The 27,626-nt window shown below is 47.1% G+C and overlaps 2 protein-coding genes across 2 annotated transcripts in view; one reads left to right on the top strand and one right to left on the bottom strand.

Moving 5' to 3' along the window:
• Positions 1-27,626, top strand: part of ARHGAP40 (Rho GTPase activating protein 40) — a 45,552-nt gene that overhangs the window by 3,968 nt on the left and 13,958 nt on the right. The window contains exons 2-6 of the mRNA XM_006881524.1: positions 13,298-13,500; positions 17,466-17,686; positions 20,192-20,267; positions 20,817-20,965; positions 26,318-26,483. Of these exons, the coding sequence (XP_006881586.1) occupies positions 13,298-13,500; positions 17,466-17,686; positions 20,192-20,267; positions 20,817-20,965; positions 26,318-26,483 (815 nt within the window). The remainder of the gene's footprint in view (positions 1-13,297; positions 13,501-17,465; positions 17,687-20,191; positions 20,268-20,816; positions 20,966-26,317; positions 26,484-27,626) is intronic.
• LOC102852155 (39S ribosomal protein L51, mitochondrial-like) lies at positions 22,741-23,901 on the bottom strand. The gene is made up of 2 exons (XM_006881666.1): positions 23,887-23,901; positions 22,741-23,076 (listed from the first exon to the last, which is right to left on the bottom strand). Exons 1-2 carry the CDS (start codon positions 23,899-23,901, stop codon positions 22,741-22,743), a joined length of 351 nt encoding a protein of 116 aa, XP_006881728.1.

The raw sequence follows: 27,626 nt of genomic DNA on the forward strand, positions 1-27,626 counted from the left end.
CAATGTTTCTTCTCCATTGATCATGGGTTATATAAGCTTACTCATGATGTCTTTGATTATACAGACATTAAAAATTTTTATGTAATCAGACCTGAGTTGTTTGTTGTTTTTTTTCTCTCGTTTGTTTATTTGTCTAGGTTAGGGCTTCTCCATTGTATCTTGCTTAGGGAAATTTCTCTCATTACCTTTTAATTAGGCAGGTATGGTGGCTTAGTGGCAAGTAGCTGTGCTGCCAACCCAAAGGCAGGAGTATCAAATCCACCAGCTGCTTTTCAGGAGAAACATGGGAAATCTCCTCCTGTGTGATTTACAGCCTCTGAAAATCTGCTAGGCCACCAGCTACAAGTTGGTTCCAACTCAATATCACGTAATAACAACTTTTTAATTTTTCTGACCTCTTTGTCATTAAACACTAATGCAGGACCCTCTCCACCGTGGGGAATGCTTTTGTTTTTAAGACTATAATACTTACCTGCTCTATTTCCTGCCAGCTTTTTGCATTTCATTTCTTCCTGATGTGCAAAGACTTTTTCTTTTAAAACTGCATTCTCATCACTTCGTCCAGGAATTCTCTCCCCAGCTCCACCCTACTCTGGCTCTTACTGGTCCTTCTGGCTCTGTCCGGTCTGAGGCAGTTTCTAGGCCCACTGATTGGAATATATTTTTCTTTTCAAACATGCGTTGTTGAATGAGTGCTAAATATTTGTGGAAAGTTCTTTCTTTCAATCCTGAAACTGTGTGCAGGTAATTACCATCACTTCCACTTCCACTTCCAGTCTGTGGGGCTGGAGGAGGAGACAAGTGGAAGGTGCGGTTTAAAGAGACAAAGACATTCACCTGAGGCCATACATACATCGATGGATTCAAACGCAGAAATCAAGATTCTGACTCTGGGAGTTCTGTATGAGTTTCTTATGGCTGCTGTAACAAATTACCATGAGCTCTGGTGGCCCAGTGGGTAAGAAAATGTGCTGCCCACCCAAGAGCACGTGGTTCAAATCCATCAGTTGCTGCTTGGTCATTGAACCAAGTGCCCACTTTTAGATGTAAACTTATTATGTTGTTGTTGTTGTTAAGTGCCGTCGAGTTGCAGGCGACTCATAGTGACCCTATGAAGGAGAGTCCTTGACGCTTGGGTGCCTTTCATCCTCTCTCCAAGTTCATAGGGTTTCCAGAGGCAAGCTATTATGGAAGTGGTTGCCACTCCTCCTTCCACGAAACTAATTATAGCAGAATAAAATGTCCAGGTCAGTCTCTCAGTTACACCAGGCAGACTGCAGGTGCTCCATAGCCGTGGTGGCTAGTGGTTACTGGACTGGACTGCATAACACGGAAGGCAGCCATCTGATGAAATGACTCAGGAGGGGACACGCAAGTGTTGATGGCCTTGCTCAAAAGAAGGGACAGAGCAAACCTCAAACCCTGTCAGAGCTCGTAGCCTGGCTCTGGCAAGCCTCTAAGGTATGCACTGGTCAGTCCAGTCCTGAGCTGCTGGGAGGCCTGCAAAACCAGTCCAGCTTCCACCAGATAGACTGCGACTCAGGGGCCTCATGTGCTCTGTGCTCCACAGGGTGTCGAAGGCAGGCTTTGGTGTAGCTGATCTCCAGGCTTTTCTTTTAAGGCACCTCTAGGCAGATTCAAACCTCCAACCTTCAGGTTAACAGCGAGCATGTTAACAACCATTTGCACCACCAGCGACTAAAGGCTGGCAGTACAGTCATGTGGGGACAGGGACCTACAGTCACTAAGTCTGGTTTCCCCTCCTTTTTTAAAAAAAATAAACTGAGCTTGAAACTCGAGTATTTTTAAATGTAAGCTCCCAGTTTTCAAATGATGAGAGACTATTTTTAAAATTCTAGAATGCAGTGGACTCTCATTCAGCAACAACAGATATGACATTCTGATCTACGCCACCACGTGAATGAACTGTGAGAACATTATCCTGCATAAAGTTTACAGCTACAAAGAACAACTGTTGTGTAATCCTAGTTATATGAACTATGTAAAACAGGAAATCCGTATGTTGTTGTTGAAACCCTTTGAGTTGGAACCGACCCATAAATGACCCTCCGGCACCTTTCCAGAGGTGGTAAATCACACAGGAGGAAATCGCCCATCTTGCTTCTGTGGAGCAGCTGGTGGATTCGAACCATGGGCCTTTGGGTTTGCAGTACTACTCCTTATCACTAAGCCATCAACGCTCCCTATTTGTAATATGTAATGTAATAGATTATAATAGATATTACATATTGTCAGTTACATACTTTGGAGAAGAACCTCATGCTTTGCAAGAGTGAAGGCACCATGCAAGAAAGGAAGATTCAGGATGAGAGGGATTGACTCAGTGACCAGGGTAACGGGGGGAGGTGTATCAGAGACAATGATATTGGCTCAAGATTGAGCAGGGTTCAGAGCTGCTGTACATGGAGTCACTATCAGTTGCAGGTGACTCAATGGCACGTTAACAACAGCATATTTTATATAAAAACCATATATGTATAGTTGTTGTTGTTGTTGTTGTTATGTGCCATTGAGTGGTCTGCGACTCATAGTGACCCTATGTACAACAGCCCTAAACCCTGCTTTATCCTGTGCCAATCTCATTGTCTCCGACACACCTATCCTCATTACCCAGTCACTGAATCAATCTACCTCATTGAGAGTCTTCCTTTCCTGCACTGTCCCTCCACCCTCCCAAGCATAATGTCCTGATCCCACCTTGCAACATGTCCGAAGCATGTCAGACGAAGCTTCAGAATTCTTTCCTCCAAGGAGGAGCCTGGATTCACCCTCTCCAGGATAAACCTGTTTGTTCTCTTAGCAGTCCATGGTATATTTAATATTCTCCAGCACCACAGCTCAAAGACATCAATTCTCCTTCTATCATCCCTAGTCATTACCCAGCCTTCTGATGCATATACCGCAATACACTTTTTTTTTTAATTCAGTGGAAGTGGCTGGCCTACTACTTCAAACAGAAGTACGTGAGTGAACCCTGATCTTCTGGTTGTACGCATTTGTCATCTCAGAGGTGACCTGCAGTCCCTTAATCTCCCCTACTCACCTCAAAAATGTAGGCCGCCCCTCCCAGCAGTGACTTCTGAGAATTTTGAGCCCATCTATCTATTCCCACCCCACTCTGGAGACCTTCTGGATTGTTCTCTGAAGCCATGGCTCTAGCTGACACCCTGCGACAATGGCTCCCCAGGCGGCAGCACCATGGGATCAACTGCACAGCTGATGCGGTAAGGGTCCCCAGCTCCCAGTCTGGGCACCTGCACTTTGAGATTCCCAGGTGATTCTGATAAAGAACACTGTGGTCCCCAACACTGTGGTCCCCATGTGTGAAGTGATCGCTTCAGAGATGGTAGCAGTGCTGTGTACTGGTGTTCAGGTCGTGCACTGCCCAGGGGACAGCATCCACATAGGGCTCAAGTGCTCTGTGATAATGGGAGTGTATAGGTTAGTGTAGAGAATGCAGACCTTCTTCTAATCAGTCCTGAAGCAGCCAGGGTGAATCCCTACTTCCTAACCCCACAGCTTGGAAAGGGAGAGGGTATGCAAAAGAGGGAAGGGCCCTCGATGAGACAGATTGGCCCAGTTACTGCAACAGAAGACTTGTGAAGGAGGCATAGAGTAGAGCAAGGTTTTCCTCTGTGTTGGTAGGGTCACTGAGTTACAGTCAACTCGGCAACACCTAACAATAACACGCACGGCCGTGTACATACTCATGGGTGAATACGCGCTCACACAATTTCTGACTCAGAGCCTGACTTGTGATTTTATCTGGAGTCAGGGTGGGGTGGGGTATGCTCGTGATTGGCAGCGTGCTCGCTGGCAGCTGGGAATGTCTGAGTGGGCGGGGGGTCCACGCTGCTCTGGCAGGGCTGCTCAGGTGGTTTGATAGCATCCTGTCTCAGTCAGCTATTGCTCTGTAATAAACAATCCCAAACGCCAGCAGCATGCACGTTGGTCATCAGGTTCAAGGGCCTGTGTGGGGCTTGCTTTGTCGCCATGGCCACATCACCTGTGTTTGTAAGTTAACTTGGCCTCTATGTCACTTCTGATATTCATGATTAGCATAATGGAATTCTTGCTGCTGTGTGTTTCATTAGGGAGCTCTGGTAACCTAATGGCAAGAAGCTGTGCTTCAATCCCAAAGGCACGCGGTTCAAGGCCACCAGCTGCTCCGCAGGAGAAGGCAGGGGAATCCCCTCTCGTGTGATTACTGCCTCTGAAAACCCGCTGGAGGGTCAGCTAGGGATCAGTTTTGACTCTGTGGTACACAACAACATGTGTATCGTTCCTATTGTTATTGTTGTTGTTACTATAATTTCTGGATAATTGGAGAGGGCTTATCTTTCCCTTCATCTGGGAAGGCAGAATACCTGGGGATGACATCACCATGATTCTCAGCTGAAAGCACCTCTCCTTTGCCCCCAATTCACTGAGGAAACTGAGGTTCAGAGAGGTGATACACTTGCAAGGCATCAGGATCTAACGCAGCCTCTGTTGATTCCGGAATGACCTGCCCACAGCGGTCACCCTAGCCTGTGATTCGTCGGTATTTCTCACGTACAGGGCAAGTGGCTGGAGAGGCCCCAGGGCTGCCCTCGAGCCTCTTCCCCAGGATGGAGCCAGTTGCTGAAGCCAGGCCAGGCTCCCCAGTGCAGACCAGGACAGCGGCCCAGCCGCGCCTCCAGCCGCTCATCCCGGCTCTTCCCGATTCACCACATTTCCGGCCTCCAGTGCTGGCTCTCGGCTCTCCTGCCTCTGCAGGTTACCACTCCTGCAGCTGCGCCTGGTGCCCACATTTCATCTGGGTCTTGACGCTGCTGCCATGGCACCGGGAACCTGGTGCTCACGGGAGAGCAGCTTGCAAAACTCTCATCACTACCTTTTCTTCCCAATTCACAGTTACAAGCACTGAGGCCCAGAGAGGAAGCAGGACAGGTCCACAGTCACACAGAAAATGAGTCGTGGAGCTTGGGCTGGCTTCCAGGCCTCCCAGGGCCCTGTCCCCAGGCCTCCTGGAGAGAAAAGGAAAACCCACATGAGGCGAGAAGCATCTGGCACCGGGGAAGCTCTGAGCAGACAAGGACCGGCCTGACCATCTGACCCAAGGGCTTGTTTCTTCCACACTGGGACTCATCAGCCACTGGCCACTCGCTGAGGGCAGGAACTAGAGGCCTGTCCACAGCAGGGCAGTCCTGGACAAGCCACTCCTTCTAAATCTCAGTGGAAACTGCCAGAAGGGACGTAATATTTATGGAACTCACACTTAGTGGTTTGGTGTGATGTGCTGTCATAACTGACTCATAACTGACCCTCTGGTGGGTTTCAGGGCTGTAAATGACACAGGAGGAGATTATCCATCCTTCCCCCAAAGAACCATTGGTGGATTTGAACTGCTTGCCTTTGGGTTGGCAGCACAATTCCTTGTCCACTAGGTAGGTGATCTTTTAGTAACTGGCTAGTGTATCAGTGTCTCCACATAAAACTGGGCTCCATAGCATGGCCAAGGCCTTAAGCTTTCTGGATCAGATTCCCAGGCCTTTCTTCCAAGGTGCCTGTATGTGGACTTCAACTTCCAACCTTTTAGTTGGAAGCCAAGCATGTTAACTGCTTACAGCATCAAGTTTGGGCTCAAAAGATGTTGTTGTTGATTACCTATAAGTCAAGCATAGCTCATAGCAACCCTATGAACAAAAGACCTGAAGCCCCTCTACAACTATCAACATTTATCAAAGTTCATAGAGTTTCTGGAGGCATGTTGATTTGAATAAATGAGCCTTGAAAGTACACCGCTGTAGGTGGTAGTCTCCAAAATAGAATGGAGAGACTGGTTCAGGAAGCCCCAGGGACTTTTCAGTGACATCATTGGAAATGGCAGGTCTAAGATCTCGGAGCCAAAGCTCCTACCTTCAAGCCTAATGGTCTGGAGGCTAGAGTTTACTGGCATGCAATGGCCACCATCTTGCTCTGCTCACATATTCTGTGGGTCAGGGGTTCGGTCGGGCAAGGTCATTGGGAGTGAGGGGTTTACAGCTGCTCCAGGGTCTCCAAGGTGGGGGAGGCTGAATGTCTCGGTGACTTCACAGTTGACATATGAAATAATCTGGAAGCTTTTAAGTCACGTGTCTGAAATGACTTAAGGCTTGGTTCCCGCTGGGACTGGTAACTGGAGCACTACTCATGGGCTGGGCATTTCAGCATGACAGCTGGACACCTGAGAATGTCCATGACCATTTGTAACTCGATTCAGAAGTCACACAGCTTCACTTCTGCCACATATTGTGGTTGAAGAAATAGATCTGCCCTCATTCAGGGAAAGGGAGAAGAGATCCCCATGCTTTGTTGAAAGAGGGTCAAAGAATTTTACATTGGCCACACTTACTATGTACTAGATAGTGTTCTAGGGCAGTGGGCAGCCAACAGTATCTCCTATGGCAATGAGTGAGAATTAAACCCTGTTGTGGCTGAGTTAATTCCAACTCTTAGTCACTCTGAGGGACAGAGCAGAAAATTCCCTTAGAGTTTTCAAGGTCTTTGTCTTCGCTGAAGTAGACTGCTACATCTTTTTCCCGTGGAGGGTGGTTGGTGGGTTTGAATAGCCGACTGTGTGGTGCAGCCAATCACCTTAACCATTGTATCAACAGGGCCCTTCAAACGAGTGCTGAGCAAAATAAAATAGCAGCCATGTAACCCCAGGGAGGGCTCAGAGGTGGTCTGTTTGAAGAAGTGACCTTCAGGCTGACACCTCGGGGTTAGCCAGAGGGAAGGACATTCAGGCTGAGGGAGAAAGAAGGGAGAAACGGAGTTGTGTTCTGTCAATTTGAACTTAGGATATTTGGAGTTTACCCTTAAGATACTGGGGTACCATCAGAGATTCTAAGCAGGGGCTGTGATCTCGAATAGATTTTGCTGAACCAGATAAGGAGACCAAAAGGAGTTGTAGGAAGGAAGACAGCAATGGAGCTTTTGTCCAGGTGAGAGAGGACAGGCCATGATGGTGGCCATGGAGATGGGAGAAGGGGGTGGAGAGACGTTGGCGAGTTGGCTTGCTGTTGGCCAATGGAGCATGGAGCGCTACAGAGAAAGGATAAGGATCATTGAGTGAGTCTCAGAGTGCTTGGTGCTATCACCTTATGAAATGGGTGGGCACCTTGGAATGGAAAACAGGAATTATGGTGAAGAGAATGCATTCTCACCAATTTATTTAATCCTTGTTGTCAGCTGCAGTGGGGTCGGTCCCTGATCCCACTTTGTCCCTTGGGCACACCAGAATGGAACGTCACCCAGTCTTGTACCACATGCCCTATGAGTAGTTGTGGACCAGGTTGTTATGGTCTATAAGGTTTTCATTGGGTATTTCTTTTCTTTTTGTTATTATTAATTTTAATCAAAGTTTACAGAGACTTTGGATTTCCATTCATTCATTGTTGTGCTTCTCTCCCTGACTAACCTCCCCGCCCAGTTCGCTCTTCTATTTGAAAAGTAAAAGAAAAATTCTTTCATTGTTATACAATCCCTCCCCCCAAGTCCACTCCACTAACATTGGCTAATTTTTAGAAGTAAATCATAGGGATGTTCTTCTGAGTCCATCTTTGTCTGGAAGGTCTGCTGAAACCTGTCTAGTGTTACAGCAATACCAACCCTCCAGTGACAGATGAGTGATGGCTTTGTATGTGATCCATTGGTAGGGACCCTGCCGTGGGTTTCTGTCGCACAGAATGTGAGAATTCTCCACCATTGACTCACCACTGTCCTCATTCATTTACACCAGGGTGTCTCTTTAAACCAGAGTATGAACCACTCAAGACGACTGCAACAGGAGTTTACAATGTGGGTTCTGATTCTGCCCCTGAGCTGGTTACATCCGAGTGGGTTAGCTTATACTGTTACATCTGTTTTCACACCTGTGACCTGGGGACAATGACACTCAGCACGTGGGCTTGACATGAGGGTTTAACTCATGCTTGAACTTGTCGAGGGCTCTGCCTGGGGTGAGTGCTCAGCAAAGACTTAAAAAATAAATTACAAATGGAGACAATGAGCCATGATCTACACACATAGTCTTCGCAATTGGACCAATAATCAACACTGTGATAAATGGAGAAAATACTGAAGGTGTCAAAGATTTTCTTTTACTTGGATCTCCAGTCAATCATTGCCCAGAGAAGCAGCTGTCAGGAAATTGAAGGACGTATTTCCTGTGCTGCAAAAGACCTCATTAAAGTGTAAAGATGTCACCTTGAAGACTAAGGTGCCCCTGACCCAGTCCAAGACCTTTTTAGTAACTCATGTGTATGTGAATGCTGGACAATGTGAAAGGAAAATGAAAGATGAATTGAGACATTTCCCTTAGAGCAAATTAGAAGCAAGGAAGGTGAGAGTTAATCCCGCTTGCCTTGGCTGTGTTAGCCACCATCACCACCCACTGCCGCCAAGTTAATTCTGACTCCTAATGACCCTATAGAGGTGCCCCAAAGGGTTTCTGAGGCTGTAAATCTTTGAGAGCAGACGGCTCTGCCTTTCTCCATCGGACATGCTGCTATTTTTCATTGCTGTTGAGTCGGAACCAACTCACAGCTGAGCCTTCAGCAGATTTTCAGAGGCTGTAAATCACACAGGAGGAGACTGCCCGTCTTTCTCTCATGGAGCAGCTGGTGGATTCGAACCATGTGTCTTTGGGTTGACAGCACAACTCCTTACCCATTAGACAATGTTGTTGTTGTGCACTGTAGAGTTGGAAACAACCCGTAGCTGACCCTCCAGCGGGTTTTCAGAGGCAGGTAATCTCATGGGAGGAGACTGCCCATCCTTCTCCTGTAGAGCAGCTGGCGCCCTCGAACTGGGTGCCTTTGGAATTGCAGTGCAGCTTCTTGCTACCAGGACACCAGAGTAGTGGATTTGAATTGGTGACCTGTGAGTTAGTGGTTCACCACTTACCCCACTGTGTTACCAGGGCTCCTTGGACATGTTCTCAGGAGAGATCAACCATGCATGCTAAAGCAGAGAGGGTCCGCAAAAGAGGAAGGCCTTCCAAGAGATGGATTAATGCAGTGGCCACAGCACTGAGCTCGGAGCGAGCAAAGATGGGGAGAGTGGCACAAGACAGACAGTATTTCATTCTGTTTGCAAAGGTTGCTGTGAGTCACAAACGATCTCTTGACCTACTTGGATTACATGTGCATGCATTTTTATCAAGAAAATATCTCAAAATTCAAAACAAGATAAACAGAGCTGTTGGTCGTGTTTATGGACTCTGTTGTCCTCCCGCTGAAGGAGGGGCTCGTTTCCACGCCGCAAAATGTGATCTTGGCACCATTACGCGGTTAGTCTTTTTGGAGCTTTATTCCAGCTCTCTCCTGCGCACCCCCTCTGACCTCCTCAAAAGGTTCGTCCAAAGCAATGATTGCTCGCCTCCCGCTGCTTAGCCCACAACATGGTGACACAGTTGACGACTTTTGTTTTGCTTTAGTCCCCGCAGCTTTCAAATTGTCACGAAAACACACAGATGCCGGTAATTTCCAAGTGAATCGTGAAGCAACTGAAGAAAGCGCGCGGCGCACCAGCATGGGGCACAAAACAGATTCGCAGGAGGCGCGCCGACTAGCAGTTTGTTCAAACAGCATAAATAGAGCGGAACAGCCAATTTTATAATTAGCTGGGAATTGGTCTCCAGTTAAGCGTCTGCTCTGTGGAAATGGCCAAGCTGTTGCCTGGAGAGAGAGGCCTGCGTGCCCTGCTTCCCCTCCTCAGGGCTTTGGAGGACTTGAGGTTTCTTTGTTTCATTCCGTCTGACTCTGCTGGACGCAGCGTGGATTGCTTGGAGCTCGGATGTGAACTGTAGGTGGACAGGATACCTGGGAGAAAGGAGACACAAGCCAGGGTCTGTAGCAAAGGACTGGCGGGACAGCCTCAGTGCAAAAGGAACACAGACCATTGGTGCAAATTACTAAGAATTTCACGATGGTGACAGCAGCACTAAGCTAAGGGCTGGCCTTTCTGGTGGCAGGGCCCTTGCGATGCAGTGTGAATGCACAGTGGCTAGCTGGGAGCTCTGGTGGCCTAGGGGTAAGGAGCTGTGCTGCCAACACAAAGGCACTAGGTTTGAATCCCGCAGCTGCTCTGTGGGAGGATGATGGGCAATCTCCCCTGTGATTTACTGCCTTTGAAAACCTGCTGGTGGGTCAGCTATGGGATGGTTCTGACTCAACAGTACATAACAACAAGTCATAAGTGCGAGTGGCTCAAATCCACAGGCCTGTGGGGGGGGGGGGGAAGATGAGGTCTGTAAATATTTACAGCCTAGAGGACCCTGTCAGGCAGTTCCACTCTGTCATATGCGATTCCTATGAGTCAGTATGGACTCGATAGCAACAGGTATAGCTTTCCTTGATTTGGGTGGAACTTACGTGGAGAAACAGTGCGCTTGCTGGTAACCAAGAGGTTGCTACCCAAAGGCTCCCCGCGAAGGAAAGTTCTGGTGATTCGCTGCTGAATAATCAGTCATTGGAAACCTTATGAAGCACGGTTTCACTCTGTCTTGAGCCAGAATTCATTCAACAGCAACACATTGGCCAGCCCCTTCCCACCCCCACCTCACGGCTTCCCAGTATATGTATGTGCCTGAAACCACCTCCCTCGGTCTCTGTGTCTCTTGGTCAACCAGCTTGAGAGCCTCTGGTCGGCTCATCTGATAATCTGGCACCTCGATGGTCTGGTACTTTGGCCTGTTCAACTCCAGCGAAGGGAGGGGAGGGGAGAGGTGCTCTCTTGTTATAAACAGGAGCAATCAGGGCATGGAAGTCAGATTCACAAATAAAGAAGGACAGATGGGTATGAGTTGATTTTTGGTGAAAATTTGGTGTGATCAGGTGCTGTGTTGTAACTTCCTCACACGTCCTAGAGTTTAAGGCCCTCTTCTTAGTGTCTGTTCGGCCATTGTTGTGTGTCATCCAGTCACTTCCTACTTACAGTGTGACTCAAAGGGCAGAGTAGAACTGACACGTAGCGTTTCCTTGGCTGTAATCTTTATGGGAGCAGACTGCCCGGCCTTTTCTCCTGCAGACCTGCTAGTGGTGGCCAACGCAGGGTAGCCACAGAGCACTTAACCCGCTTTACCACCAGAGTTCTTCACAGATGTTGAATGCTGGTCTTCAAGGTTGCCTGAGAGCGTACTAAATAAAGCGAGATGGCCTTTTCTCGGGGCTCTGCCTTGTCGTCTGTTTCCACAAGACTCTGCAGAGGCAACAGGTCACTTTGCTGATATTAAGGCCTGAGATTACCAACAAAAGCATGATCTGCATGTTGGATGGAGCAAGGCTCTCCTTACACAGGGATGAGGTAGAGCAAGATCAGCTGAAATAGTGGGGGTTCGTGAGAGTGTGGAAATTATCAAACAATATCATTGATTTCACATGCAAGCAAGATTCTGCTGAAGATCATCCAAAAACGACTGGAGCAGCACATCAGCAGAGAACTGCCTGAAGTGCAGGCTGGGTTTAGAAGAGGCCGTGGTACTGGGGATATTATAGCTAATGTCAGGTGGATCTTGGCTGAAAGCAGAGAGTACCTGAGGAATGTCTATCTGTGTTTCATTGACTATGAAAAGGCATTTGACTGTGTGGATCACAATAAACTGTGTCTGACTCTGAGAAGAATGGGAATCCAGAACACTTAATTGTGCTCATGCGAAACCCATACTTAGACCAGGAGGCATTTGTCAGAACAGAGTAAAGAAACACAGCATGGTTCAAAATTAGAAAGAGTGTATGCCAAGGATGTGTCCCATCTCCGTATTTTTTCAATATATATGCAGAACAGATTATCCAGGAGGCTGGGCTCTATGAGGAGAAAGGTGGTATCAGTTTTGGAGGAAAACTCATCAACAATCTGCATCATGCAGATGACACAACCCTGCTTACTGAAACTGTGGAGGACCTGAAGCGCTTGCTGCAGAAGGTCAAGGACTGCAGCCTTCAATACGGATTGAAGCTCAACATCAAGAAAACAAAGATTCTCACCACTGGGTTGATTGGCAGCATCATAATAGATGGTGAAAAGATTGAGATAGTTAACAGCTTCAGTTTGCTTGACTCTACAGTAAACACTCTCTGTACCAGCAGCCAGGAAATTAAAAGATGAATGGCATTGGGAAAGTCTGCTGTCAGAGACATCTGCAAAGTACTGAAGAGCAACGATGTTAGTCTGGAGACTAAAGTGCACCTGATCCAGGCCATGATCTTTGCAATTACTTCCTATGCACCAAAGAGCTGGACAATGACTAGGAATGATAGGAGAATTAATGCCTTTGAACTGTGGTGCTGGAGAAGAGTGCTGAATATACCATAGACTTCTGGGAGAACAAACAAATTTGTCATGGAGAGAGTGAAGCCAGGCTTGTGCTTGGAGGGAAGGGTTCTAAAGCTTCATCTGACATACTTTGGACATGTTGCAAGGTGGCATCAGTCCTTAGAGAGGGATGTCATGCTTGAGAGGGTAGAGGGACAGCACAAGAGAGGAAGACCCTGGATAAGATGGATTGGTTCAGTGACTGGGGTAGTGGGGGTAGGTGTGTCTGAGACAATAAGATTGGCACGGGTTAGAGCAGGGTTTAGGGTTGTTGTACATAGGGTCACTATGAGTCACAGGTGACTTGACAGCACATACAACAACATCACCCAGGGCCAGCTCAAAGACCTTGTTCCCTCTCTGTTGGGTGCAGAAGTCAGGACATAGGCAGGTGCCATATGACATGAATGTATGTACAAAGCAGAGAAGGCTTTCTGTGTACTCAGGACAGGAAGGCTCCGAGGTAAGGAGAATGAATGAACTGCAGAGAGGGAAAGTGTTCAGCTCCCAGCCTCCATGATGGGAGAATTAGCCAAGGTCAAGGCTTTTGATTGGGTGGCCTGAGTGAGACGGCAGGGGCCATCATCGGTTACCCTCCTGACAGAGGATACAGGTGTATGTCCTCATCTTTCAGAAACATGCTCAGTACCTTCTTGCATCTCCCAGAACTATCAAGCTTTACCCTTTTGTTGTTGCTGTTAAGTATTGTTGAGTTAGAACCAACTCAAAGACAGCAAATCACACAGAGGGAGATTGCCTGTTTTTCTCCCATGCAGCAGCTAGTGGATTTGAACCCCGAGCTTTTGGATTGGCAGCACAACCCCTTGCCACTAGGCCACCAGAGCTCCCTAGTTCTAGCTTGGGGAACAGCAAAGCACCAGGACAGGCCTCGTCCTGATCAGTCTCTGCCTGACCCCCTTCTCTCTCTTTGTTTCAGCTCCAACTCATCCTCAGGCCAAATGAATGGGCTTCCCCAGAAGATGCCCCCACAGCCGCCCCCTGCCCACTGCGCCCACTCCCGGCTGTCCTCAGCAGAAAGCTTATCCATGGACGGCTTCTGGATGGAGGTGGAACGGATCCAACAGCGGGACGAGCGGAAAGAAGACGATGGTGGTGGGGGTGAAGGCCGGCTCCCTGAGGGTGAGGAGCCCTGGCTGGGATGGTCAGGGCGGGCGGGAGGATCTTATTTCCAGGGGGAAGAACGTGAAAATGAAATAAGAGCAACATGGCAGATCTTCTTTCTGCCGTGCTGTTCTCCATGAATTGGAAATGAGGTGATCTCCTTCCTTTAACTAGTTCATTCGGAAAATATTTCTGGAGTGTGCCATTTCTGCCAGGCACTGTCTGAGGGGTACAGCAGTGAACACAAAGTCTCTTTTCTCATGGAACTTACATTCCAGTGGAATTCTAAATCTCCTGCTGCAAATTTTCAGATGTCTCTCTTTCTCTCTCAGAAAAACAGCTGTGCATCCCCACAACAATAAAGTACCCCAAAATTAGTGATATACAGTAGTAATGACATTTATTATTATTACATCTTACTGTTCTAGGGATTGGCTGGGCTTCCGTAGGCTCTTTAAAGCAGCGATGTAGTCTAGCCAGGTCTGGAGTATCTCTAAGAATCGTCTGAGCTGCCCTGCAGTTGGTGTGACTGCTGGCTGGCCCTCACACAGGACTGTTGGCTGGAACATTACGCGTGTCCTCTCTTTCCTCTCTTTGTGGTCTGGGCTTCCTTACAGTGTGGTGGCTGGGTTCCAAGAGCAAGGAGAGAGAGAGAGAGCGAGAGCGAGCCAGCGCCAGCCAGGCAGAATCTGAGAATCTGTGCCATGATTTGTGACTTCCTCCACCTTCTATTTCCCTCCGTCCAGCTTGATTTCAAGGGGAGGGGAATGGGGCTCCACCTCTTGATGTGAGGAGAGTTCAAGACTTGGTGGCCGTGTTGTAAATCTACCACATCACACCTTGCAGGGAGGGATAAGCTTTGGTCATGTTGTTCTTCTGCTTCAGGTCTGTCTTGCTCTCTCTCCATTCCCACCACCCTGACCTCCGTAAAGTCACGTCCCTATCCCCATTGCTGTGTCCTTACTGTCCCCAATGCCTGGAATGCTCTTCCCCAGGTATTTATATGGCTAGTGAAGGTCTCAAATTCCACCATCTCAGAGAAATCCTCACCGACCTCTCTGTATAGAACGGTGCCCACCCGCTGTCTCCTTCACTCTCTAGACTCCATCACTTGTCCTTTATTCACTGTTAGACAGCCCTTCTCACTGCCTCTCTCTGCACAGGGCATGTACTTATACATTTGTCTGTGTGTCCCACGAGCATGCAAGTTCCATGTGGCCGGGGTCTTCGTAAGTTCCTCCACTGTGCCGTTCTCAGCACCTAGGCTATACCTACAATATCCAAGCACTCCATTCTTACCTGTTCGGTGAATGAGAGAGTGAATCAGGTACCCACGGGGACATATTTCAGTTTGGCTCACAAGTGAGCTGGGCTAGGTCGTCACAATTACTTGCTATGCATCAGAGAGCTGGACAACGACTAAGAATGGTAGAAGGGTCATCGATGCCTTTGAGCTGTGGTGCTGGAGAAGAGTGTTGAATATACCACGGACTGCTAAGAGAACAAATGGGTCCATCCTAGAGAGGGTGAAACAAGGCTGCTCCTTGAAGGCAAGGATTTTGAAGCTCCAGCTCACACACTTTGGGCATGTTGCAAGGAGGGATAAGTCCTTGGAGAGGGATTGATACGATGATTTGAAGGGTGGATGGACAGCACAATAGAGGAAGACCCTGGATGAAACGGATTGATTCAGTGACTGAAGTGATGGGGTGAGTGTGTCAGAGACAATGAAATTGGCTCAAGACAGAGCAGGGTTCAGCCCAGTTGTACCTAGAGTGGCTATGAGTTGGAGTCAAATCAACAGCGCACAACAACACAGTTCAAGGTACACAAAAACACAGAATGAAAGACCCAAATCTCCTAAGAGCCTTTCAGTGTATTGCAATGTGTGCAAAACATACGTGAAAATCCCTGGGGACACAAGGGAGAGTTTGTGGAGCTGTGGCCATAAACCTAACTTCAGACAAGACAGAGGGAATGAGATCAGAGTGGGGAAAAGATGGAACCTGCTGGATAACTAACCGGACAGGAGCTGTTTCAGACTTACAGACGTAGAACCTTTGCCTGGAGGGAGACAAGGCATGTGAAGATGTTGTCATTGTTGTTATGTGCTATCGAGTCACCTGTAATTCATAGCTACACTGCGTACAATTACTCGGAACCCTGCCCTATCCTGAATCAACCTCATCGTCTCCAACAGATTCAATCCCACTTCCCCAGCCACTAAGTCATCCCATCTCATCCTGGGTCTTCCACTCCTGTGCTGTCCCTCCCTCCCTTCCAAGCACAATGTTCCTCTTCAAGGACTGGTCCTTCCTGGCCAGTATGCACAAATGTTAAAATGGCCATTATTTTTCCACTCACTTCTCCTTACGGCAAAGTACTGCTGGGTGCTCTACTTATAACTGGGAGGGTGTTTACTTTTAAAATAAATTTGTTTAAAAAAGAAAATAATTTTTGGGTCCCACCTGGGGTGCCAAACCCCCCCAAAAAACCCAAATACAACAACAAAAAAGAATACTTTTTTAAAGTAAAGTATATCCTGTGGCAAAGCAAAAATATTTAGTCAATGTTTGGAGGTAATTAGATCTAGATTTTATTTTTTTTTTAATGAAGGTGATGGTGGAACACATGAATGTCAAGTAATACTGGTTTGTTAAAAAGGCTCTACACGAATGGGCCTGTGGTTGAAGACAAAGAAGGAGTTGTTCTCAACTCAGGTCAGTCCAGAGCGGCTCGTGTATTACAGAGCAGACCTGGGCTCGATCTTCGGACGTCTGTGACCTTTCTGAAGTCACTGGGGCTTCCTTCTGCGTCTCCTCAGGGGAAGGTGTCCCCCTTTCACTTAGTGGTCCCATGCTTCCCCATTTTTGCCACCCACGGTGTTCTGACCCTGTGGTTACAGCGGGAAAGACCATCTTGGCATTGGGGTAGAATCAGTTCCTGCCCCAGCAGGCACAAATTCAGGCTGGACCCCAAGTTTATGACTGCCCTGGAGGTTTAGGTGCTTTTTTGGGATGAATTATTTTTCCCAAATGCAGGGAGGACACTGGGGAAAGATTAGTATGTTGTCTTATCTGCACTACCCAGACTTCCATTAATGCAAGTTTTGTTTTTAAGCCATGAAGACCTGGTTGATAACTTGGTCAGCACTTGGCACAACCAAACACACTGACCCGAGTGTCTCCTGGCTGCACCCCGACCCCAGCCTTTCACACCTGTGTGCAGCCCTGTGACGTCATTCAATTCGCTAAACACAGCAGGAGCACACCCAGCCTGCATTTCTCTCAGTGTAGTCTGGACAGTCTATTGAATTAGAGTAACTGAGACAGGACACTGAAAGAGTCTCAAGACCCTCAGCCCCATTCACATTCCAGAAGCAGGCGGGACCCCTTTACAGTTTGAACATGCCTCACGACTTAGGCTAATAGTTTTGCAATAGGACCACAGCAGTGCCCACCCATCTCAAGCTCAGTTAAAGGGACTATTCAACACAAAGAGGTCTTGAATAAGCAGAGTGGGACACCAGCCCTGGATTTAATTATTGATAATGCACACGGGGCCCTGAATGGCCGTGTGGTGGTCTCTGCCAGGTAAGGAGCGTAAGTTCATGACCACATCCTAGAATCAGAGTGTTGAGGGGACTTACTTAGCTTACCCTGTGTTTACAGAGGTTGACATGTTATGGGATTAAATCCAGATGTTGGCTAATACTCCTCCGGAAACTCTATGAGCTTTGATTAATGTTGATAGTTGTAGAGGGGCTTCAGGCCTTTTGTTCATAGGGTCGCTATGAGTCATGCTCAACTCGAAGGCAATCAACAACAACAATCTTCCCACTGAATAAGTCAGTTGATGTTGACAGTATTAAGGGTCTCACTCTCTAACAGACTGACACTCTTGTCTCTACGTGTGTCTAGAAGTGGCTTCAGTTGTGTGTGGAGCGGTGTATACTTAGCTGAGTGCTGTCCCTCTGTTGACAGATGGAGAAGCCGAATCCCAGTGGCTGCAGGACACAGGCCTGTGGGGTCTCCTTGGTGGCCTGGATGAGAATGGAGACCACCAGAGGCTCTTGTCCACCCTCACACAGACCCAGGTGGCTGCTGTGTGTCGTCGCCTGGACATCTATGCCCGCTCAGCCCGAAGACGACACAAAGCGCCTGTCAGAGATGTCAGGGACATCTTTGGAGTCTTCGACTCAGGGGTGAGTAGGTGGCAGGGGGAGGTCACGACCGTGTCTGCCTGGGGTCTCTGTGACGTCACCAGAGCCAGAGGTGTAGCGTTTCAGCTGCAGGACTGTGCTGGTGCACACAGGTCCATACGTGTGTGTGAGAGTGTGCACGAGTGTATATTGGGGGTGCATTTATTTGCACCCCTATCTTACATGTGGCTCTCTGCCTCTCTGTCATTTTGTATTCCTGGGCGGGTCTGAAAGCTCTAGTTCTCACCATATAATGATGAAACTAAAAACACCAGACCCTATTGCCATTGCAGTCACCCTAGAGTCAGATTGTTGAGGGGACTTACTCAGCTTGCCCTGTGTTTACAGAGGTTGAAATGTCATGGGATTAAATCCAGATGTTGGTTAATACCCAGCTTTAGGTCTTAGCTAACCTAAGGGGTTGATCCTGCACCACGACGCCCCCTGTGGTGCAGACTAGAACTGCACCGCAGAGGTTTATTTGCTTTTTCTTGTTTGGATGAAAGTTTTCAGAGTCAATGTGTTTCCCATTCACCAATTTACACACATTTGGTTTTTCGGCATCTGTTGCAATCACTCTCTATGACAGGACTCTTCCATTTCCTCCCTGGTTCCTCCTTTTTTCCCTGCTCCTCCCTACCTCTTGAGCTATGTTGTTGGGCAAATGCTGCCTTTTGAGACTCTTAGGGTTCACTGTTCTGAAACGGCACATTCTCATCCTCATCATGATGTGATGGTGGATGTTATGTGCTGTCAAGTTGCCTGTGATCCATGGCGACTCTATGTACAGCAGCTCTGAAGCCTGCCCTGTCCTGAGTCAGTCTCACTGATTCCGACACACCGACCCCCATCGCCCCAGTTACTGTGTCAGTCCATCTCATCTGGGGTCTTCTTCTGTGCCATCCCTCCACCCTTTTGAGCATGATGTCCTTCTCCAAGGATCAGTCCCTCCTGGCCACGTGCCCAAAGCATATGAGACGGAGCTTCAAAATCCTAGCCTTCAAAGACAGACTTAGTTTCACCCTCTCCAAGACAGGCCTGTTTGTTTTCTTGGCAGTCCATGGTATGTATGTTCAAGACTCTTCTCCAGTGCCGCAATTTGAAGCCATCAATTCTTCTGTCATCCTTAGTCATTGTCCAGCTCTCTAATGCATAGCAAATAATTGCGAAGACCATGGCCTGGATCGGGTGCACCTTAGTCTCTAGGCTGACATCATTATATAGACGGGGTCTATTGTCAGCTTGAACAGGGGTCCCTAACAGGGGGTTTAGTTCTAGGCTGAAAGGGCAGCCAAGACCCGTAGTCTTGGGTTATCCACCTGTTAGTCAAAGCCGTAAATCTGCTCTTTGTATGATTCTGGTTCTCTCTTTTCTGATTTTGAATTCTGATGTGTGCTTCCCTCCCACTCTGTCCAGGACCTCCTCTTGGGCCCGTGAGAGCAGATGGAAATAGCTGGGCACCATCTAGTTCTTCTGACCCCAGGCTGATGGAGGCTGTGATTTGCATGATCCACTGGTCCTTTGAATTGTCTCCTTGATTCTCTTTCCCTCCCCCACCTTGAGTCTTTTCTTGTCTTCACATTGCTTCACTCTGGAGAGGGAGAGACCAACAGTTGGCTTGTAGATGGCAAATCACAAGCTATTCAAAGCCAAGTTGTGCCTCACCAGAGTAGGATGTAGAACAGTCTCTGTGAGCTACGTTGTGCCATTCGACTCCTAGACTATGGTCCAAGCCTCTGAGTCCAGTTACTCCTTCTCCCAAGGTATTTGATTGACTATACTCTCATATGCTCTGCTATATTCACAGATATCTTTTTTAAAAAAAAATTATTATTTTGTGTGTGTACCATCAAATCAGATCTGACTGGTACAGGAGGAGATTGTCCCTCCTTCTCCAGCAGAGCATCTGATGGATCCAAACCACACACCTCTGGGATTGCAGTGGAGCTTCTTGCCACTAGGCCACGAGAGCTCCCTTATAGACACAGATATCTTTGTAGCACATGCAAATACTTGCATTAAAATATCTTTTCTCAAACCTCTACCTGCTCATGGATGCCCACAAGGTTGTCTTGACCATAATCTTTATCATAATCTTCACCACAGTCTTTATGGCAGCAGGCCACCAGCCACTGCTTCCACGGTAATACGGGGTGGTTCACCACCAGTGGTCAGGGTAGTAGAGGAGTTCCAACCTTTTGTCTCCCAAGGGCCTTCTCTGTAATTATTACTGGGGCCAGCATGATACTTTGTATTGTTGCTTGCATTTCCTGCTGGCAGTGGAACCTGACAGACTGTGAGTATCTCCTTTCTTGGACTAGATCTACAGTGATTAAATACCGAAGTTAAAGACCTGGGCTTCCTGCCCACACCACCACTTAGCAGTTAGAGGATCTTGGGCAAGTGACTTAATGTCTCAGAGCTTCAGCTGCTGATCTGATGGGGCTGTGGTGGGGCCTGGTCTTCCCGGCTGTCACATTAATCAGGCATTATCTGTAATTTACACAGGAAATCTCTTCAGAGACTGAGGAGTCGGAAATTAAATGGGCCCCGCTCAACTCCAGGCTCTGCAAGTCTCCTCCAGGTGAGTGGTTTCATTCTCCTGGACCCTCCCAACCCTCCTTTACTGCTGGAAGGCACAGCTTTGTGAAGCCAGGGAACAGGCTAAGCTAAGCATTTCCCTAATTCTGCTACACCTTCACCTTTTCCTGCCTGAAGGCAGCAGGAAGGTGCCCTGGGGAACATACTGAATTCCTGAATAGGCCTGGAAACTTCCTGGATGATAGAAGTCATAGTTGGGAAGTTGCATCCTGGGCAATAGATCTTAGCTGGGAAATCACTTCCTGGAGCAATAGACGTGATTCCTAATCCTAGTTATTGGAAATTTTGCTTATGAATTTAGGAAACTCATTTTTAGAGCAAATGTCCTGAGTCTTAAGCCCCAAAAACCTGCTTCCTGGGGTTGGGTACTGACTTCCTTAACTTCAGACAATTGCTACCAGGTATCTAGGTTATTAGCAAGGTATTAGCAAGGACCCAAGCCCAGGAACTTCCGTGAGCTGTGGAGCTGTGGGCTTTGGGCTTTGGGAGAGATGATGGTCCTAACTGCCTCCCTGCTCTGTTTCCCTGGCAGCAGCAGAGCCCGAGGGACCACAGGAGCGGACTGGAGAGGTAGAAACGTTCAGCATGGACTCGGCCTACTCGGAACAATTGGCAGTGCTCCTGCAAACGGGCAGACCACCCCCCAGAGGCACCTGTGCCCGGGCCAAAAGCTCCCTGCCGGTGAGAATGCTGCCCAGAAGCTTGGCAGCCAGCCCTGTCCTACCTCCCACAGCTTGCCATGCTGCGGGGCACCCAGTGTGATGGATGGTGGTTGAATCAGCCATCAATTCAATTCACACTCAGATGTTTACAGACTTATACAGTCTAGCAATAGGGTAGTATCGATATTTTCAATTATGGTAGTCTTTGCTTTTATGCTTAGAAATGTCTCCCTCCTTCAGCAAATGGATATCCATCTATTCCTAGTTGTTTTCAGCTGTTTTAATTCCTTTCTCTGTCTGGTATGAGAGACATAATTTCATGATATTTTTTCAAATGCTCCGTTGTCCCAGCCGCATTACTTCCAAATTAGGATGTTGTTGTTGTTGTTGTTGTTGTTATGTGCCATCGAGTGGACTCTGTCTCACAGCGACCCTCTGTACAACAGCTCTGAACTCTGCCCTATCCTGAGCCAACCTTATTGTTTCTAACACACCTACCCCCATTACCCCAGTGACTGATTCAATCCGTCTCATCCAGCACCTTCCTCTCTTGTGCTGCCCCTCCACCTTCCCAAGTATGATGTCCCTCTCCAAGTTCTGGTCCCTCCTGGCCACATGACCAAAGTATGTGAGTTAGAGCTTCAAAAATCCTTGCCTCCAAAGAGAAGCTCGATTTCACCCTTTCCAAGACAGACCTATTTGTTCTCCTGGAAGTCCATAGTATGTTCAATACTCTTCTTCAGCACCACAACTCAAAGGCATCAATTCTCCTTCTATCATCCTTAGTCACGTTCAGCTTTCTGATGCATAGCAAGTAACTGTGGAGACCATGGCCTGGATATCAGCATTTATATGGAGAGTTTCAAGACCGAGATAGCTCAGAATAGAGCATTTGGCTTGAAGAGTGTCCCTGTGTAACTGTCACCCAGGTGGGGACTAGGACATTCTTGTGTTCCCTTCTCTTTCCAAGTCAGGATCTCCCATCCCCCAGGGCGACTACTGTCTGACTTGGCTCATCACGTTTGGTCTTTTCACAGTGAATAAAGATAGAGTTTCTCCGGGAATCCAATGCTTACGTGGTCTGATAATCCCAGGGAATGTTTCCCTGGGTGTCTTCATGGCACGGCGTTTTTCCAGATGTTTCACCAGCATTGGCTTCAATTTCCTCATCTCCATTAGAAGAAGGGTTCATTCTTACAGCCACACTTAGAGTTGAAAAATTAAAGGTCTCAGAGAGAAGTGCCTTGGACAGGAGTAGATCTGACTGATGTGGAGGCCGAGACTGGAATCCCAGCAGCCTGACCTTGGCGTCTTCTCAGTTGACCACTCACTGGATTCTGCTGCTTGGGAAATCTGCTCCTGCCCTTCACAATGACCTCTATCCTAATGGGAAAGTACTTTAGTTGCCTCTAATGGAATTTTCTTTTATTTAAACGATTTTATTTTAAAATCATGTCATGCTTATAAAAAGTTGCAAGCCTAATCCAGAGTTTCCATTCTTTTTTTTATATGAGAAACCAGTATTTATTAAACTTTCACTGAAATAAATATGTAATAAGGCTAGATTGCAAATGACAAGTAATATTTATACTTAAGACCTTAAAACTTTAGCTTAATTCACATTTCCTATTTCATATGAATACACAGAAACACCACGTAAAAGAAAGTTTAATGTGTGGTTATCAGATTTTTTTAAAAAACTATTTTATTACAGAAAATATACAAGGCCCTTTCCTTATCAAGAAATGTAGTCTTTCTCTTTTCCGAGAAGATAGACCCACTGCTCTCGGTCTTCTATCGGTGCTTTCCATGCCGATTAAAGTGTTTGTAAAGATATCGGATACGTTTGTTAAGGTTGTGCAAGTCATCAGTGAACATCCGATTCCCAACCATTTTCTTCTTTCTGGCACAACGCTGTAACTCGTTTCCCTTCCAACCTCGAAGCCATTTGGGGCCCTTGATCAATTCCTTGGGGTGCTTTTCAAAGTTACCCAGGATCCCGATGTTGTCATACAGGGCTCTCTTCTCGTTCCAACAATCAATTACTTTAGGGGGTGGGAGGGTGACCCTTACACGGTACAATCCAGAAACGCTCAGAGAGAAGCTTCTACATGCCAAGGGCACACAGGCCTACAAACCCTTGCTTACTCCCTAAAGAAGCTTCTTGCCATTGCTCTCGTCTATCCTACAACAGTGAGCTGCACAAATCTAAAGGTGAGGACCAGACTTGTTCTACAGAGAAAGAATGACGAGAACTGTGAAATCTGGCCTCACAGGAGTCATCTGAGGGACGCCATCTTGCGCCTCTCCAGAGTTTCCATTCTTAGTGACCCACTTTCTCTCATTATGTAATCACGTCATTGTGGAAGGAACGCTGGTGGTGCAATGGCTTAGCACTGCACTGCTAACTGAAAGGTTGATGGTTCAAACCCACTGTGGGAGAAAGATGTGGTCATCTACTACTGTAAGGGTTACAGCTTAAGAAACCCTATGGGGCAGGTCCACTCTGTCCTCCAGGGTCACCCTGAGTCAGAAAGTCCATTTCAACTTGTTAGTTGCTTTCAAGTCCATTTTGACCCATGGCAACACTGAATGTACAGAGTAGGACTGGCCCATCAGGCTTTCAAGGTCATGACCTTTAGGAAGTCCATTTTCCAAGTCACCTCGGGCTGGGTTTGAACTACCAACTTTTCAGTTAGTAGTGGAGAGCGTAACAATTTCCACAACTTAGCTGCCTGACATAATTAGAATCACTAAGACTAAACTCACGGTCCAGTCAATTCCGCTTCACAGTGACCCTCCGTTGAGTTTCTGAGGCTGTGAATCTCTATAGGAGGAAATTGCCCACTTTTCTCCCTTGGAGTAAAGGGAGGATTCACACTACTGACCTTTCGGTCAACAGTCCAGTATGTTGTGTACTACATAACCAGGGCTCCTTACCTCATCATAATACATAAAACCTTTTTTTAAAATATATAAAATCTCAGGGGAGCTCTGGTGGTCTAGTGGCAAGGAGCTGCAACTACAATCCCAGTGGCTCACGGTTCGAATCCACCAGATGCTCTGCTGGGAAAAGGAGGGACAATCTCCTCCTGTACCAGTCAGATCTGATTTGACGGTACACTCACACACACACACACACACACAAAATAAAATCTTAAAACATGTGTTTTTACTCTGGCAGCATCAGAAACAATGGTCAATGTGATTTCCTTCCCTTAGGCTTTGGTGCTTTGAGTCCCCAAATGCAACCATGATTCATGATGATAATAAGTAATAATGCCATTGGAGAGATCTTACCGCGCTTTTATCATGGGCCAGCCACTGTACACCGACTATAACTGACTGTCTCAGCTTAATAGGAGAGAATACAACTGCCTCACAGGGTTCCCTACGCTGTCTCTCTGCCACATTTTTCTTCTTCAGAGTGGCTGATGGCTTTGAACTGCCAACTTCTTGGTCAGCAGCCCAGTCCTTACCCACTGTGCCACCAGAACTCCTTCAACAAGAGCATGATTGTGTAAGATATTATGACTAAAAGAGAGAATTCTGTACTATTTTTACATACATAATTTTATTTCATTCTATTAAAGCAAGCTTGGAAGCAGGAGTGGCATCCCACTTCCAAAATAGCTTGCCTCTGGAAACCCTGTGAACTTGAAGAAACAATGAAAGTTATACAAGTGTTCAGGTCTTTCATTCATAGGGTCACTATGAGTTATCTACAACTTGCCGGCACTTAACAACAACAACAACAACAACAACAACAATAATATTGGTGATAGTTGTCTGTATAAATAAGCAAATAAACTATTAATAGTTAAAAATTATTGAGTACTTTCCATGGAAGCCACTGTGTTTTATATATTGTTGTTGTTATGTGCCAGTGAGTCACCTGCAACTCTGAGCCCTGCCCTATCCAAAACCAGTCTTACTGTCTCCAGTGCACATAATGCACATAATGCCATTGCCCCAGTTACCATGTCAATCCATCTCACCTGGGGTCTTCCTCTCCTGTACTGTCCTTCCACCCTTCCAAGCATAAAGTTCTTTTCCAAGGACGAGTCCCTCCTGGCCACATGCCTAAAGCATGTAAGCTGGAGTTTCAAAATCCTTGCCTCCAAGGAGAAGGTTGGTTTCACCCTCTCCAAGACAGACCTATTTGTTCTGCTGGATGTCAATGGTATGTTCAAGACTCTTCCCCAGCACCACAACTCAAAAGCATCAATTCTTCTTCTGTCATCCTTAGTCATTGTCCAGCTCTCTGATGCATAACAAGTAATTACTAAGACCATGATGCTATCTAATTTAATCTCCCCAACAACCCCGTGATATAAATACCTTTATTAACCTTATTTTGTTGTTGTTGTTGTTATGTGCCTTCGAGTCACTTGCGACTCATAGCAACCCTATGTACAAGAACCCGAAATGCCGCTCTATCCTGTGCCAACCTTGCCATTTCAAACACACTCATTCCCACCACCCCAATCACAGAATCAATCCATCTCATTCCTCTCCTGTGCTGTCCCTCCACTCTCCCAAACATAGATCATAGAACTGATAGACCTTTGTCAACCAGGATGCCTGGAGCTACCTGCAGATCCAATTATGGTCTCTAGATGGCAGGAGAGGGCATAACAATTTATTTTTCCATTTCTATTTGGTCATCATGCAGTGAGGAAACCGCATTATGGCTTTGAAGAGATTGGTTAAGGGTAGGGGCAGATGGAGTGAGGGGAAGTAACAAAGGGAAAGGGTGGATGCAATGCTAAGAGTCCACGGAGCGAGCCTTCTCCTCCAGGATCTCACGTCAGAATGAACGTGGTAAAAGCAGCATCTGCTTATTGGGACTTTACACTGTGTGGCACTTGATGAGGGAGTGTGCTGGTGCCCATGTCCATGAGGGGTTGTACTGCTAATCCAAAGAGTGCTGGTGCCCATGTCCATGAGGGGTTGTACTGCTAATCCAAAGACCACGCCTCTCTGGTGGATCAAATACATCTTCAGCTCCGTGGAGAAAAATGGGCAATCTCCCCCTGTGAAATTTACAGCCTTGAAAATGCAGTAGTGGGCCAGCTATGGGTCGGTTCCAATCCACAGCAACGACTTTGACACTTTATATGCACTAACTCATTTACCATAACGGAATCTTCCCAAGGCACGCATTATTGTATTATTTTGTGGTTACAGATGGTTCTTTAGAGCCTCAGGGTGTCAGTCAGGGAAGAGGTGGAGCTCAGGACAGAGCTGGGGTGCAACCGTGAGGCCTCTGCTCTGCTCTCTGCTCCCCTCCTGCCTCCTCAATGCAGGGGGGTGGAGCCCCAAATCAGACGCATGGCATCTCAGAAATTGTCTCTCATTCTCTCCCTAGAAGTTTAGAATCCCCAAGGGCAGACTTGGCGTGACGAGGATAGGGGACCTGTCCCTGCAGGACATGAAGAAGGTCCCCCCACTGGCCCTCATAGAGCTGACGGCGCTGTGTGACGTGCTCGGCGTGGACCTCAAGCGAGGCAAGGCCAGCAAGCGCAGAGCGACAGGTCAGCAGTGCCTGCACCGTGAGCACATGGTGGCTAGGGTGCTGGCGTTCTCATCGAAGGAGCTACCGGGAAAATCTTTCACCCAAACATCATCTCTTCTTGTTTTAAATTACCTTTGTATTGTGGTTTGAGTCAAAGTTGATAGAGCAAATTGGTTTCCACTTTCAAAAATTCACACCCATTTGATGAACGTCGATTACAATCCCTACATTGCAGCATCACTCGTCCCACTTCTCCCCTGTATGTCGCCTTTCCATTCAGCTTTCTGTCCTATCTTTTGCTGCCCTCTGAGCTTTATGTCAAGGCAAATGCTACCCTTCTGATCTTATATGGTTGATTGTTCTAAGTCCTGAGTGCATTCTACATGATGTTACTGATCACCTATTAGACTGAATATTTGGCTGAAAGTTGAGTCACAGGGGTAATATCTGTTCCTGACTCTGTGGGTGACTAAAAACCATAGTCTCAGGGATTCCAACAGTCTCTATGAGATCAGTGAGTCTTGTCTTTTTAAAATAATGTTTCATTTTGCTCCACATTTCCTGCACACCCCATCAGGGGCCTTCTACTGTGGGGATTAGGGGCATGCGTAAAGGAAAGTGAACACATCAGATCACAAAACGGAAATGACTACGTCATTGCCACCAAGTTATATTCCGACATAACTGTCAAATTATATCATTACATAATGGACAAAGCATTGAGCATTACAGCCCAGGCAAGTCAACATACGGCCCTCACCATCAAAAGTCAGTGTCATCTTGTCTAATACTTCAGTCTTTGTTACTGCTAGACAGATACCGTTAATGGACAAAACAATCAGATAGTAGAGTTGGGGGTTGTTGTTGTTATTTTTTTACTATTGAAACAAAGTGCAGAGTATCAGGTAGCAAGATAGTCCATAAGTGAGGAATTTGTTGTTGTTGTTGTTGTTGTTGCTGTTACGTATGTACTGTGATGGAATCCACTCATAGTCGATCTTCCAGTGGACTTTCAGAAGCAGTAAATCTCCCAGGAGCAGACTGCCCATCTTTCTCCCACAGAGTAGCTAGTGGATTCAAACTGCATGCCTTTGGGTTGGCAGCGCAACTTCTTACCACTAGGCCACCAGCACTCCCTTACATGAGGATTAGGGGTATTCAA

This window comes from Elephantulus edwardii, unplaced genomic scaffold (genome assembly GCF_000299155.1).
Source record: "Elephantulus edwardii isolate Elephantulus edwardi_28Jun2011 unplaced genomic scaffold, EleEdw1.0 scaffold00015, whole genome shotgun sequence".
In the NCBI taxonomy this organism is placed as follows: Eukaryota; Metazoa; Chordata; class Mammalia; order Macroscelidea; family Macroscelididae; genus Elephantulus; species Elephantulus edwardii.